The 16981-nt window shown below is 36.3% G+C and overlaps 1 protein-coding gene across 1 annotated transcript; it reads right to left on the bottom strand.

Annotated features, from left to right (window-relative positions):
• Nucleotides 1–3837: 3837 nt before the first annotated feature.
• Nucleotides 3838–11272, bottom strand: LOC117615502 (mitochondrial import receptor subunit TOM40-1-like). Its single transcript, XM_034344597.1, has 11 exons — nt 10911–11272; nt 10456–10537; nt 10261–10360; nt 10075–10170; nt 9906–9956; nt 7967–8032; nt 6935–7036; nt 5821–5889; nt 5606–5689; nt 4732–4827; nt 3838–4275 (listed from the first exon to the last, which is right to left on the bottom strand). Exons 1-11 carry the CDS (start codon nt 11047–11049, stop codon nt 4219–4221), a joined length of 942 nt encoding a protein of 313 aa, XP_034200488.1. The 5' UTR covers nt 11050–11272; the 3' UTR covers nt 3838–4218.
• Nucleotides 11273–16981: the final 5709 nt, after the last annotated feature.

Genomic DNA, 16981 nt, shown 5'->3' with positions numbered 1-16981 from the left:
CAGATCAAAGGACAGTAAAAAAAATCAATCAAGACAAAAACTCTCAAAGTCACAACTGACAAACTCAAAAAGATCAACTGATCTCAAAAGTCTTTAGACACTGAAGCAATCAAAACTCTTTGATCCACAAGGAACAAATCAGTCAGAATTCAAATCTCTTATTTCAGCTTAGCTTAGAGAAACAGTTTTACAAAGCGAGATTTCTCTCGTTACAAATTTGGTCCAGCACAAAGCCAAGTCAAGCAGAGTCCGGGTTTTTACAAATATGAAAACCTCAATAAATTTACAGAAAGCATTGGTCAAGCAGAATAGGTACCATAGCACAGCTTCAACTCAATGATTATCAATCCAGCCACTTCTGTCCTCTTCAGACTAAAGAGGCCTCAATTATGCCCGTTCGACAAGCCTTCCATGGCTCGAAATAGATTGAAGCTCTACCAAACTCAAACATTGGTATCGATTTCTAGCTGAAACTTATCAGTTAAAGGTGTTGACAATCCAATCCAGCATAGACCTATCCAGTCCAGCCCAGTTCAGAGGCAGCTATCCAGACAGAAATCGAAGTCCAACGTTCTGTTGTCTTTTTCGGAGTTGCCATTTTTCTTTTTGAGTCATGTAATAGGTAGTTCTGCTTAAACAGTTTGTCTTCTTTTTATCTATTCTGGCCAAAACTACCAGTTTTGTACTGTGAAAAATTGTGAAGTTTTCACCAAGTCTAAGGCAAGAAAAGAACTTACTTTGGAGATATTCCTCACCCAAATTCACAATTGCTTGTTTAGAATCAGTAACTTGGGGCGCAAGTTATCTATTTTTTAGAATTCTGCTAGGGTTTTAAACTGCTAGCAGTGGCACGCTCATGCACAAAATAAAGTTGACTTGTTGACCACCAATGGTTGTCAATCCAATGGGGAACTTTACCCTACTATCACAAGACTAAATCAAAACGAGTGAACAAATACAAACTTGAGCTACATCCAGCCAGGTCGGTTCTAAGATTTTGAGAGTCCTGTGCGAAACTTAAACAATGACCTCACATAATTTAATATGAAAATACTAAAGAAAATAAAAAAATTTCCATGACTTAATACCTTAAAACAACTTTTGTTACAACTAAAATTCATCATAAATTAGCATACAATGATAATCATAAATCAAATTTATAAAAGTTTTAATGTTTCAATTTGAGGAAAAAAAAAAAAGAAGGAAGAAGAAGACAATAACTTTTATTTATTTATTTATTTTGAGTGGGTGAAAACATGTACAAATTTTTTTTGTTTTTTTGGTTAACTGGAGAAAGCGTATATATATTGCTTGTATGTATTTCTGTTGATATCAGTTAAAAAGAGTAAAAATGTAAAAATACAACTTTTGAATGACACATTCCAGACTCGAACCCGAGCTACTTACTAAAATTGAGACAATGAAGACCAACAAAACCAAATACACAGTTGTATTATTTTTCTACACTCTTAAATATATATATATATATATAATACTTGTAATATTAATCTATATAATACACACATCAAAAAATTTCGGGGCCCTTAAAAATCGGGGGCTTGTGCGGTGGTACAACTTGCACACCCTTAGGGCCACTCCTGCATCAAGCCAAAACAGTCAGTTGGGTATAGAGAGATTCGAAGCCCCAGACACCCACTAAATATTTAAGTAAACTCCACTCCCCCACCACTTGTACTAAAAAAATTTAGGAACAAAACATGGATATTTAATAATTAAAAGAATACATGTTTAAATTATTTCAACATAAACTTTAAAAAGTAATACACAAACATACTTTAAGAACAGGACAGAGCTGATATAAACTTCAAAAGAATAAAACAAACACAATGCTTTTGGTTTCGAGTAGAATTGCTTTGAAATTATTTCAAAAGTTGGTTTGTTCCAAACAAGCTTCTTATGATCGAGCTACTCTCAGGATTTACAAATATCTAACCTCAGCTTGACTTGTTTTCTATTATGCACCAAGCGTAGACGGTCCAAATCCAAGCCAAGCTAGAGCTCGAGTTGTATCGAGCTACTTTACAGCCCTAGATTTTGCCAATAAGACGGCAGGATGCTAATGGTAGTTTGAGCCTTTTGTACATGTTCATCAATTTTGATGTAGTTACTATGATGGTAGGGTAAAAATTTTCATTAACTTGAAAACCATTGGCGGCGAACAAGTCAACTTTTTTTGGTGTGCAAGCGTGCCACTGTTAACAGCTTTATAAAAAATTTAATAACTTGCGCCCTAAGCTATTGATTTTGATCAAGTGATTGTGAATTTGGGTGAGGAATATCTCTCAAGTAAATTCTTTTCTTGCCTTAGACAAGTGAAGACTTTACAATTTCCCACAGTAACTAGTAATTCTAGCCAAAAATGAATGTTGCAAGTGATTCGAACTTAATTCAAAGAAAATTGTTTATTACACAATTTAAACAAAATAGAACTGCCAAGTCTGGAAGGACATCAGAACATTGGACTTCGATTTTTGCTTGGATTGTTGCCTGTGATTCAGGCTTAACTGGATATATCTGTGCTGGAATTGCNNACGTCAGCACCTTCAACTAGTAGGGTTCAGCTAGAAATCGATACCAATGTTGAGATTGTTAGAGCTTTAATCTATTTTAGCCATGGAAAGGCTTGCCAAATAGGCAGAACTGGGATCTCTTCAGTCTGGACTGGATTGGAAGTGGCTAGATTGACGATTGCTAACCTGCTCTTCAATACATGTTCTGCTTAACTGTGGATCACCTGAGAGCTATTCTGATGATTCTAAGACATCAAGATTTCCTTGAAAATTTGTTGAGGTTTTCATATTATGAAAAACTCAAACTCCACTTGATTCACCTAGTCTGAACCAAATTTGTAACGAGCGAATTCTCATTTCCCTTGTGAGCTGCTTCTTTGAGCTGAATTGTAGTTGGAAGTTTGAGTTCTGCTTCTTTTGTGAAAGGCTGGATGACTTTCGCAAAAACAAGGAGTTTGGTTGTCTTTGAGTTTGAAAGCTTTGGGATCGAATGATCTTGTTTGAGTTTGTCAAAATGACTGGGAGTTTTTATTTTTGATTGAATTTTTGTTGTCCTCAATCCTGTTCACATCCTCCTATATTTATAGGAGCTCTGCATGAGTGATTATTTCGTAAAATCTGGAGGACATATCATTGAGAGGATTCCTTGCTCCAGCGCAAAAGGATGGTGGTTAATCTGACAAGAAAGGCCCCATCAAGAGTCAGCTTTCAAGATAATCAGTTTGGACTTTCTAACAACCAACTCTCTTATTTCTTGTTTATCTTTTTGTAATCCCAGCTGTGTACTGACAAGAAATCCTCACAAGTATGGGAAGAAAACTTGGCCCTCTTTTCTGACATTAAATGATTATGGGGAGTGGTTTTTGATTTTGCCTTTCTGCTAACTCCCTTACACGTCCTCTACCCCCTTTATGTGGATGTCTTGTCATTGGGGTCACGCGGGCACTGTGGAGAGAAAAATCCCCCCTACTATCTGTTGATTTGATCTCCGAATTTGTGATCAAACTTTTGAGCCTTTTGGAAAAAATTGGAAATTGGGTATCAATTTAAACCAACTAAAACTGGCTTTTCTAGATTAAGTCACCATTAACGGTACTTGTAAGATTATTTTTTGCAATTGGTTCGCAGTTGTTTGGACTTCTAAAACATTCTGGGCTTACTTCTGATTTTGGTAAAACAAAGAAACAAAGCCCAATCCACTGTTGTTCACATGGGCCAATAGTCAGATGAGCTCACGCATGGAATTTAGGCCCAAACAGTATGGAAATCCCAGTATGACCAAAATAGGAATAAAATCACTAAGGAATTCCTGCCAACCAAGCAGGGCATAGGAAAATGCCCCTAACATTTTAACATTAAAATATGTTGGGAAGCAATCCAAGTTGATCCAATTCATCGTTGCTCATGTGACTAAACCAAATTGATCAAACAAGAAATCAGGTTTATTCCGACAAAGGCTACCACTGACTAGGAATTCAATTTGAATTATTTTGAAACAGAATTCTACAACTCTTATATGAAAAAAGCGAACTCCAAACTTGAATACCGGCTGCTAAAACTGGCTCAACTGATGCCACCCTGCGATAATGTTACTCAAGTACATCATCTCTGGTTCAACTCAAATGGAAAAATAAAGAGATAATATATCTTGCCGGCAAGAATGATGAAACAACATCGGTGCTGCAATTTACTCCCCAACAGTCAATCCAAACCCAAATTTGTAGTCTTTCTTTCTGTGATCAATCTGCAAAGCATATATTTTAGTACTTGTCAAGAAAGAATTGGCAAAGCAGGGTGCTTAACGAGAAGCGAATTGTCTAAATCAACTACAAACCAAAATATCCACCAAGCTAAAGCAAGCGATGAAGAAGCTAATGCATAATCAATAATCAGCTGGTATTTTTGGAATCGTCAACATAACCATTGGATCATGGCATTGCATCTAGACAAGGAGAAATTCTTGTACGAGGCAGCCGCAAGGGGCAGCCCTCTCACAGTGGAGAAAAACTTGCCTTCAAGGGTTCATGCAATTTTTCTACTGAGTGTGGTTGGACCCACATGTAGGGCCCACTCAACTGTGAGAAGGCTTCCTTATGTGGCTGCCTCACCTAAGAATCACCCCTAAGCAAGCTAAAGTAAACAAAGCATGTTTGCCTTAATTCAGAAGAGGAAGAAGAGAAAACAAAACATTGATAGATACCTCTGCAGAAAGGACAAAATTAAGACCCATATTTAGTCGCTCTTCCAAAAATGCAGCCACGGTGCCATTGGAATCAATCTTTCCTCTAAGACGGCACTGCAACAAAGATCGTATTGGTCAAGGAGAATGATCACAACTTAAAAAATTCAGATCTTATTGAACAACTCATAACAGGTAACCACGCAATCCAGCTAGTTGTCCACAACAAAGGGCACAAACAAAATTCACGACCGGCCTTTATATCGCCACAATAAAAAACCAAGAAAGAATCCCATATCAATTATGATGGCAGAAATGTTTTTGCCAGCAGCAGCAATTGTGGAGATGACGAATGCGAGAACGACCATGTCAATTAGACAAACTAAGTCTCATCAGGAAGACACTGATACTAATATTTAGGTGTGTATAAATACATGCATGCACTGCACATGTACGTAAGCATCTTATGTTGCCAGACTGAATCTGGATAAGAAAAATTTCCATGTGGAATCATATCAATGTCAGCATAACATTAACAGGCCACCAAATCCAGTAGTATTACTGGCACACCTGATTATAGTAAACTGAAAAATCATGTTTCATGAGGGTGTTCACCTACTAGGTGGTAACATTGTCCAACAGCAATCAGATACCACTGATTGTGCAACCTTGCCATGGACCTAGGCCCTATGGTAAGATAACAATGTATGAAGGAGAACATAAAGAATATCTATGTATTGCAATGAAGTGAGAATTGTTGATTTATACATCTCTCACTATCATCATTATCACAATCATCATCTCAACATGAAATATTCCAGAGATAGGGTTAAGCATGCAAGATATAATTACACCAATATCATGAATATTTGAACATTCACAATACAAAACCTACCTGTCGAAGAATGTAATCATAACCAAAACTAGCTGTGACGTCTCGTGACATGTAGTTGTACATGAAATCCGATGCTAGAGAAACCTATAAGGAAGCAACACTGTAAGAAAGAGTATTCGAAGAAACCACCAAAAAGACAAACTGCTGCAAGATACTTCAACAATATAAAATTTAAACCCTGAATCAATATTCAACCACAGATTAACTTTGCTCACCTTCTCAGAAACTTTTTGTACATAGCTCAGAGCAACCATTCCAGTGCTAGCGACTTGCCCTGTGGCAACCTGGCGTGCAAAAACAAGTTGGATTAGGGTATGAATCACACGATAGTTACGAGTCAAAATTTCTTGCCAATACAATCAGCAAGGAAACTTCAGGGTACATATAAGAAAATCAAGTAGAAACATGCATCATTAAATTAGTGGAGTATGTTTTAGAGCTGCCCAAGAATCTACCAGGCCACCCAGCTTCACAGGCCTAGCTTGCAATTGGGCCAACTTAGGCATATATTTTAAGGTCATTGGGCAGTCTTTGGCAAAGTTTAACCTGATCAATTTATGTGTAGAATTGGACTACAATAAGAAAACACTAATACAGCATGCCCAGCCCAACTCGGGCTTGACTGTCGTATGAATTTTGATTTGTTTCTGTCAAAAATTGCTAAATAAAACTATCAGCCATCAAACAACAAGAAATATATAACAAAAGAAAATAAATTGTTGAAGTTGTAAACTAGTGCTTTCATTAATGAATAATTTTATGATTAGCTTTCACAGTGCTCACTAATATATAGATGATCCTTTCCAATTAATAAATTGTCATGGTCCAGTAGGAACCTAACTCAGAGATCGAAATAAGAAGTATCCAACTCAGCCACTGAATCATCAAGTGTAGTAAGGTGCAAATGAGCTGAACAGTATCATGCTATCACTCAGTCGTTAACCTAGCAAGCAATCAGATTTTATTACAGGTTTCCTTATTGACTTCAGTATGAGTTTTCATTCACGCCGCCTTTTAGGAAGATCAAATACATCATAAAAGTGTTCATGACTAATACTTACACCATGGCTTATTTTTCCTTATAATTGTGACATTCATTTAAAAGACAAAAAATAAATAAATAAACCAAAGCGGGGGTATTTTGAAACAGAAACAAGAATGATCAAGCATACAGTTAATTCTTGATAGACATTTTAGATATATAAATTTTTTATGCCAGAATGCAACAAATTAATAAACTTACTTGCATAGCAGAATTAATAGTACAACAAAAGTAGGAAACAATGAAAAGCTTCAGGATGTTATAACTCAAGGCTTCAAGAATTATACCATCTTGTCAGTGTTGTATCGAGCAGCATAGCCAATACCAGACTTCCGATGCTGACCAGCCCAAAATACTTCACCACCCAAAGACAGATGGGGAGTCACGCTCTGAAAATCAATAAGCACTTCAAAGATTGGTAAAACACAATAATCTTTAGGTAAACAAATCAAAATTTCTACTCTCTAACTTCCACAGGGAGAGAAGCATGAGTGCCACTGGCAGTAAACAAAACACGCTTAACACTAAGAATTAATTTGCAAAAGTTATGAATGCCTTATCTTCATGTCCAATGGTATGAAGAAAATAAATAAATTACATATTACGTTGGAACAATTAATTATAGAGATACTGTGCTACTGAAGTAAAGATTTGGCATCATTTTTAAGTCCAAAATAAATTTGTGTGGGATCAACAAATGATAGATGTAAATTTTGTAACAAACGAGTAAATAGAACCTTGTAGGTGAAATGGCATCCCTAGCCTCATATGCACTTGACACTGAGAAGGCTTAGGGCCATGTGAATTGAAAATTTATTCTCTACCTTGTGCTTCCCTTTCCTCAAAAACATGCATGATTAGGAAGTCTAAAATGTGATGGCTTTCCTCACTTTGATTATTTTAAGGTTTTGGTCTTCATTCCTTACTTTTTTTTGTGTTCAGTAGGTGATACCAGTGACTTATTTCTTATGGTCCTGAAGGGGTTATATAGTCAAAAAGGAGTTTCATGAACGTTGGTGAACAACCCTCCTATTATATCATGGTGTATATATTTCTAACTAGGGTCCTCCAGCAGCTTGCCAACTCGAATAAATGACAGAAAAAGAAAAAGACCTCAACTCTGACGATACAGACACCCTGAAGGAGGCCAAGAAATGAACCCTCTCACACAAAGGAAACATTGTAGAATTCATTTTGTGCTAATTAATATATTTCTGTAGATTAGCCAGAAAAAATCAGTATTCTCATGAAAAGAAGCATTTCTTTTATCATAAATTACCAACAAGGTTAAGTACAAAATAGGTTATCTAATATTTTACCTGAATGTAGTTTGCTCCAAATAATGCACCATTGCCTAGCTGAAATTGTGACCTGTAATCTTTGCCCTGTACAGAAGAAGTTTAATGTTGGGAAAAAAAACAACAGAAAATTATCAGAAAGTTAATAACAAAGAAGTGCTCGGCTCAAAATATCCCAAATCAAAATATACAACAAAAAAATAAATAACTATGTTATTTTACAAACATATAGAAGAGCATTTGCTCGATTATGTTTTTAAAAAATGTTTTTAAATAGAAAGGACCACTTTCTTTGCGTGGCAACCCGAGAGCATTATCTTTTTGGGATTCGGTTGTTGAAAAACTGAGGAAAAGTATAGATGGGACGAGGAAAGGAAGTCTAAATCTTTTCTTCTTTATCTCTGGCAGTTATTCTTCAAAGAAGATCTTAAAATTCTAGTTTTTTTTTAAGAAACAAACTTTATTAGAACTTCTGAAAAGTATAATACTGTGGACAGGGAGTCCACATTGAAATCAAACCACCACAGACCGGCTTTACAACCAGAAACTTGTATATTCTAAGTAAAACTAGATTAAGAAGCAATTGACACACAGCTTCCTTCCGTATAGAAGAATAGTAGAAAAAGGACACCCCCTAAATTCCACTGAAACAGATGACCAAAGCAAATCTGAAAACCTAACTCTATCTTCTAGTACTTACACCCCAACCCCTTTATACTCCTAGACCCCAACCACTGCCAGCACATTGAATTCTCAAAGGGCTGTAGCCTTTTTCCCACCACCAAGAGTCTTATGTTTTTCACTTAACAGCGGATAGAACCCGGCTCCGCCAACCTCCTCGAATAAATCTTTCCATAAATCTTAGAGATACTGGACAGTGCACAGATAAATCATCAGCACTCTTCCTCCTGCTTATACAAAATGCTGTCTTCTTTGAATCAAGTTGCACATATCAGCCAGGCAAGGTACACAGTCCAGGCCTCCTTGAATAAATCTTTCCATAATCTTAGAGATACTGGACAGTGCACAGACAAATCATCAGCACTCCTCCTCCTGCTTATACTATTTTGGCTGTCTTCTTTGAATCAAGTTGCACATATCAGCTTTACCCTGAGACACAGTCCAGGCAAGGATGCTGAAGATTTTCAGGTCCGATCTCTTGAATCTGCTCTAGCATACGACAATCTAACCCCTTCCATAATAACCAGCAAAGAAGATAATTCCCCAACCTCCACCTCATTTAAGTACCTCATAAAAACAAAAATTGCAATTCACCAGAAAAGACGTGTAAAATGCAAGCAAGTTAATCGTTTCATTATGGTACCAGGGCAGCATTAACAACTATGGAGATAAGCTTCTAAAAGAAACATCGCCCAACCAAATATTTCCCAAATCTCACCCACCAACTACCAGACAGCAACAAAGTAAAAACTGATCCAAACCAATTAACCCATCACCCAACAATTTCTAAAACCAACCAACTAGCCATCCTTATTCCTGGTTATTGTTCAATAGTAAAACGGACATTTATGTAATTAAATTGAAAATGGCAAGGTTAACTTTGTCAATCTCAAAAAGAATTTTGATTAAAGAGAATAGTTTCAGCTTTTTGGAGAGGTTACAACTTAGAGGTTCTCCAGAAGCAGTTATTAGCTTTAATTTAATACAATATCTGGTTTCCCATTAATAAAAGGAACCTGTTTTTAGCTTTTGTGTGAACTGACTTTGAAAACAAAGAAAATGCTTTTTACCATAAAAAACACTTTTTCAGTGCCATTAAGTTGTGCCAAACAGGTACAAGTTAACATAGCTCAATACAAGTTTTTTTTCTTGATAACTGCCAGGTACACATTTTGTTTCAGAGAGAAGTTGCCTTCTTTGTAGCAACACCATTATACAAGGACACAACAACAAAAAATATACATAAAATAAAAGATATTCTAAAGTCAGAACACCATACCTTGTAATCAAAATTGACCATGCCATGTGACATGTGTGGCTCGTTAGTAAGCTGGAAAGAAACACAGAGAAGTTAACCAACTAGCTTTAGATATTGCAGAGCGTATTGTCATTACAAACCATGCAAATAAAAAAAGGGGATAAAGTTCTTCAACAGTCTTGGAAATCACCTGAGAATTAGCCTTCAAAGTAAGATTCTCAGATAAATCGCACTTTACTCTTGCATTAAGCCTCCCATCAGTCATTATTCTCCCAAAAAGCATCAACTGCATGACACCCAATTTTTAAATGGCAGTTTAAATTCAGCCTGTCATAGAAAAATATGCAAATGACCAATTTAATAAGACGCTTATTACCTTTGGATCTATAAAATTGGCACCAAACTCATAGTGAGCAGTAGGAATTTTAATAGTTTCCGGAGATTGTGAAGGAACCTCCATAGGTCCCATGAACACGCTGATTTTTGGTCAAAAAAGAATAGTTATGATTCAGATCAGTATCTAAATAATAAAGAGAATGATGACAGACGTGCACAGGAAGTCTGCTCATACCTGTGACTGAGTGAGAATCTCTGGTTGAGTCCTTTGGTAAAATCGAAGCGCATCCCCTCAAAAAGTTCTGGCTTTAAAGACACTGCACCACATACAAATAATTTCTTACTTCTTAGACTAGATCACTTCTTTCACATTGCAAGTAACCCAAAAATAAAAAGTCAATTGACAGTACAAGACCAGACACAAAAAAAATAGTTACAAGACCAAATATACTCCTCTTTCGATGTAAATTCATTCTTCAAATATGTAAAATTGAAACAGAAACAGAAAAGATAAATCACATAAAAAGTTTTCACCAGTTATATGTAAAAATCCCAGAAGAGCAAATGTGCAAATCTTAATAAGAAGAAACACAAAACTCCATAATTTTCACATTAAAGAACAAAGCACTATAACTACAAAGAGAGCTTCAAATTATTTAATAGGGGTAAAAGGGTAGGAGAGAGACTGACTGAGAGCTTCACGATGGATCTCCTCGTAGGGGATAGGACAAGGAAGATTAAAGTAATCAACTTTCTCATCCTCTTTCGGCTTCTGGGTAGTATCAGCCGCAGTGGTTGGAGGAGGAGGAGGAGGAACAAGGGCCGCCATTGTTATTGTTCTTTATGCTCTTAGCTTCTGTTGACAGAAAAACTGCGACAGCTATTTCTGTAGAATAAAAGGACAACAATGGCTCTCGATGATTCAGATCAAACCAGAGAGAGAGAGAGAGAGAGAAGAGCCTGAATAGTATCAAATTGCAAAACCTCCGAAGTTCCGAAAAGTCTAAAACCCTAGTGAGAAGAAGTGGCTGTTTGGGTTAAGGAATCAAATGGGCCGTTAGTGGCTGCTTTTTTGGGTAAAAAATAAAAATTCAATGAAAAAATAATGTGTTTTGATTGCTACTGTAAATTTGGCAAGAAGTTAACTAACTCTTTATTCTGAAAAAAAAAAAAAAAAAAAAAACTAACTCTTTATTTAATAATATTTTTCTTCCTAGTAATTTTTTTTTTAAATGTTTTTTTTTTCTCCATAAACGTTGAAGGAAGCTTAAACTTCGAATCCATCATTTCTCATATATTTTTAAAAAGCTCACATTTTGACGAAAAGAGCATCTTCATTGCAGCAATTAATTTTGGAAAATAACTCAAAATGCCACCTATTTTATAATTTTTTCTGAAAATACCACTCCTCCCCTAAAATTTTAAAACTACCACCTATAAATACATATTTATTGTCCACTTATTGCACCCATATTACATTTTCAGAAATTTTGTTCTCTCCACCGACCACAACTTCTTTTGCTTTGCAAGGTCGTAATCGATAATATTGTTTGCTCCACTGAGATCTTCGTCGCCCCCTACCACACATCCATCGGAAAGGCCCTGGCTTTCACATCGTTTTCCGCTTCTTCTCACTTGGACTCACCGATCCAGCACGCTAACTCGCCCAACAGCTCTCCGGCATTGCAGAGATCACTCACTTTTGTAGCTGCCAGCAGGATGAAGAAGGCATTGGGTCTCACATCTCCGGGTTCGAGCTCCAAGAAGAGTCTTGGGTCCGGTGGATCCAAGTCGGACCTAGAAAGCCCAAGCGGGTTATGACGGTGGGTGAGTTGATGAGGATCCAAATGGGGATTTCTGACGCTATGGACTCTAGAGTCAAGAGAGCTCTGCTTAGGATTTCTGTTGCTCAGGTGAGCTCAATTTCTGTGCTTTCTTATTTGTGATATTGGTTGATCTGGTTTGATGGGTTTGATTTTGTTTGGTAGGTAATGCTTGATTTTTATCATTGTGATAATTGTGATGATGGGATGGATATGGAGCTTAATTTTGCTACTGGTTTGGCCAATTTTGGATTTTGGTTTTTCTTACTTTAAAACAAAAATTGTTTTTTCACTAAGTGTAGTTCAATCTGATAAAATTGACAATGCAAAATATTTCACAAATGTTTAATTTTATAATGGGTAATTTCAAACTTTTGTGCATGGTCGTCTGCATTGGAATTGTAATTAAGCAAGCCTTGTGTTTGATGTACTCATTATAGGTAGGAAGGCGAATTGAGTCAGTGGTAGTCCCACTGGAGTAGATCAAGTACTCTGATTTTACTGATCAACAAGAATACGATGCCTGCAAAATGAAATAAGGGAGCTTTTCTGGTAATGAACTTTACTTTTCTGGTACAATACACAGGCAATATTAATACAATACACATGCAATAAGACAGCAATATTAAATCAATCTACATACAATACACACACATCCATTACAGACTACAATTTAGACATGCAAAATAAATCACCACTAGACCCTAACAATACTATCCTGCGAAGGGAAAAGGAAGGCAACACTTTGACCTCGCATCACCCAACACCGCATGAACCGAACCAGCACTCACCCTTACTAGAGGTCCATCAAAAGATCCATGTCTTTGGCATTCCTCCTCCCTGCATGCACGAGGCTATAATGAGCCATTCCCCCTCCACCCATATTCAGCACTCCCAAACACCAGCTACATCAATTTCACTCCAATTGTAGTCTAGTGAGATGACCGAAGCATAATCTCGGAACATTTCGAAGCCGTTGTTGAAACATTCAACCATGTCATGGTTATACTCTTTAGATTTTGTGAATTTTTCGATAGCATATTTCTTTGTCTCTTCCAATTTTAACTTGAGGGACTCTAACTCTTTCCTCCAACTTTTTGCTTTTAGAGTTTGCTTCACTTCTCCAGCATATGCTTTGTTCAACTTATTGCCCAAGTTTCCCATAACTTGGCCATGAATATCACATTTGCTCTCCCACCAATATGTTGCCTTAGACAAATATTGGAGGTCGTGCTTGACGGCAGAGATTTTGTCAAGTGGATCATTGCTCTCAGCCTCACTTCCAGATGAAGTGGGATCGTGATTGGGAGTCAGAGGTGGAGATGGGAACGACACATGCCACAGTTGGTCTCCTGGGTAACTAATATGCTCGTTTGGAGGGCGTACACAGTACTACAAAAAACGAAATAGACGACGATGATTCACTGTCGGTGTGATACTTTGAAAACCGTCGTTAAATCGACCGTCATCTTTTGGAGTATCAAACTACGATGGCTTTTCACCGTCGTTGTTTATCTATAAAGATGACGGTTTTTAGTAAAACCATCGTTGTTATGATGTAAAGACGACAATATTTTGTTAAAAACCGTCGTTGTTTATGGGTAAAGTCGACAATTTATAAAAACCGTCGTTATTTATGGGTAAAGACGATGGATTTTGTTTAAAAGACGATGGTATTTTGTTAAAACCGTCGTTGATTGTATATAACGATGACGCTGTTTTGTTAAAAAGCGTCGTTGATTGTATATAAAGACGACGGTATTGTGTTAAAAATGGTCTTTGATTATATTTACAAACGACGATTTTTCCAATAAAACCATCATTTTATTATCTTTAAATCTGTCGTCTAATACGTTCCCAAGCTGTTACATTTAGGTTTTTGTTTCCTATGATTCTATACAATGATTTTGACTAGAAAACCAATTATAATGCTTTATTAACGAATATATATGCTCAAAAATTATTTCTTTCATAAAACTTGAAAATTCAATTGTTATTACATAGTCAACCAATCTTTGCTCTATTACATACATACTTCCTACCTATAATTATAAATAATGGAGAACTCACAAATTCTACTAATTTGATCTTAACTTCATCAATTTGTTCTTCAGTGTATGAGTTACCTCTCCCTTCTTGCACATTTTCCAAGCTGTTCTATTCTCCTCCCGTGTGGCAATATCACACTACTACAAAAAAGCAAAAAGACGACGGTAAATCACCGTCGTGTATTCGGTTTTTCAATGGTCGTGGAATCCACCGTCATTTTTTCCCTCATAAACCACGACGCTAAATCACCGTCGTTGTTAAAATATACAACGTCATCAACAAATACAAAACGACGCCTTTGTACTGCAAAAAGATCTAAAAAAGCAGTCGAGGATGAGAATAGACGACCAACTCTCTAAAAAAACCGTCGTTAAAAAGGAAAAATATGACACATATTAACAAAACAAGGCCGCAAGATAGACATACAACGACGAAAATTAAAATAAGACGCCGTTAAATATCATTTTCACGACAATAAAAAATATGACGCCTTTAAATACATTAGAAGACGACGTTATTGATTCCTACTACGTCGCCTATATAGAAACAGCCGTCGTAAAATAAATTTTCCACTTCGATTTTTCTATAAAAGATGACGTGGAAATAGTTGTCAGCGTCATTATTTACGACGTATGTATTTATAGAGTAGACGTTGAACAACGAAACAACGTCGGTTACAAATATATGAGAGTCGTATTACAAAATTTATACATCCTATTTTCAGAAACAAACAACGACAATAAATATTAGACGTTGTTAAATAAAACAACGTCGAAAACAAATAAAAACAGACGTGTTTAGTCTGCTAAAGTTTTAAAAAAATAGTCGAGGATGAGAATAGACGACCAACTCAAACAAATCACCGTCGTTAAAAAGGAAAAATATGACACATATTAAAAGAACAAGGTCGCAAGATAGACATACAACGACGACAACTAAAACACTACGCCGTTAAATATAATTTTCACGACAAGAAAAAATATGACGTCTTTAAATACATGAGAAGACGACGTTATTGAAATCTACTACGCCTCTTATTTACAAACAACCGTCGTGAAATAAATTTTCCACTTCGATTTTTCTAAAAAAGATGACGTGGAAATAGTTGTCATGTCATTATTTACGACGTATGTATTTATATAGTTGACGTTGAAATGCGAAACAACGTCGGTGGCATTTATATAGTCGACGTTGTATTTATATGTATTCATTACTCACGCCACACTTATTAATGTAGACGACGTTGAACTTCTAAACAACGTCGGTTACAAATAAATGAGAGCCGTATTACAGAACATATAGACGGCGTTGATTATGATGAGAGCCGTATTACAAATAACGCCGTTTAATTGATATTAGACGGCGGTTATAATGAATTACCGTCGGAATTCATTTCGTTCCTCTTCGTTTATAAAAGAACTTGCGACGTGGAAAATGTATGATGACGCCGTATTTTTTAACGTTCAGATTATATATCTCGTTTTTTAGACGTCGGTATTATGGGATTGGAGTCGTGTTATTTTGAATTACATGGCGGTTCTTAATCCTTCCCCGACGTGATATCCTGAATAATTGCTTCACAATAGCGTCGTGGTTCTTCATTGTTACGTTGTTTTAAGACGTCGGTAAATATGCTGAATAAATGGTTAACCATAACGTCGTGTTTTATTTGAACAGACGTCGTTTTTTATGCAGAATATAATGATGTAATCTGGAACCAGTATTTTTTGCACTGATTGTTTTGTTGCCAAAACCTGTATAATGAAAGTGAAGAAATCACATTACAATATATTACAAAATTAATGTCATACACTGCCAATTACATAAGCATCATTCAATCCATATATTTTCACACCCATCTCGAATATTTTGACCACCTAACTCACCCACCAGTTCATCAAATGTGTCAACATTTGGCATCCTCTAGTAAATGGCTCACACTCAATTATCACATCACCTAAGACTTCATCACCAATGACATCATTATATTCTCTATTAGGCATTGATAACACTACCGACCAACCACGATGCATCGGGTCGTCAACAAAAAAATATTTGTTTGACTTGAGAAGCCAAAACAAATTGGTCATTCCTATGTCCAATTTTACTCAAATCTACAAGGGTAAATCCAAGTTCGTCGACTACAAGACCAGAACTATCTATCCAATCACACCTAAAGACCGGGATTGTAAACTTTTGGTAGTCAAGGTCCCAAATTTCTTGAATGACACCATAGAAACCCATATTTGAGAGAATTGGGTTTTTATCCTTGGCACTAGCAACTTGCATGGTATATGCAAGTAAATAAACTCCACTATTTTGAGTTGTCCGCACATCATCTTGTGCCTTGATATTGAATTTAATACCTTTAATAAGATAGCTCCTATATAATGGCACCGCCATGTTTGGACCAGCTGCTAGCCACCTTAAATTTTCTGATACGCCATGATTGTCTTCCTCAAGTTCACTTTGAAACTGCAAATTAATCAAATCTTAATTCAATCTAACATAGAAATAAGAAGAAAATTAAAAGAGAAATATGTTATTCAACAACATATACCTTGAAGCGTAGCCGTTGAATGAAAGTGCTATTGTGCTTATCCTGCAGCCACTTTGTTCTCTTTCTAAATTTTGGATAAGCAGTCTTGATGTGGATCATATGTTGCCTACATGACACGAAAAATTCAAGCATTCCGGTCCCAAATATATAAGATAAACATAAGAAATAATTTAAAATGGAAACTTAAAGAATAAAACTCATACGTACTCGATATAAGGTAGGACTTCCTCCGTATTCTCCAAGACATATAGATGTGCTTGATTCAACAGGTCCTGATCAACTACGCTCACTGTGAAACCTGATAATGGCTTTGAAACTCCCATCTTTTG

Source organism: Prunus dulcis, chromosome 1, assembly GCF_902201215.1.
Source record: "Prunus dulcis chromosome 1, ALMONDv2, whole genome shotgun sequence".
In the NCBI taxonomy this organism is placed as follows: domain Eukaryota; kingdom Viridiplantae; phylum Streptophyta; class Magnoliopsida; order Rosales; family Rosaceae; genus Prunus; species Prunus dulcis.
The sequence above is the reverse complement of the archived record's forward strand: the minus strand, read 5'-3'. Positions and strand labels throughout refer to the sequence as shown.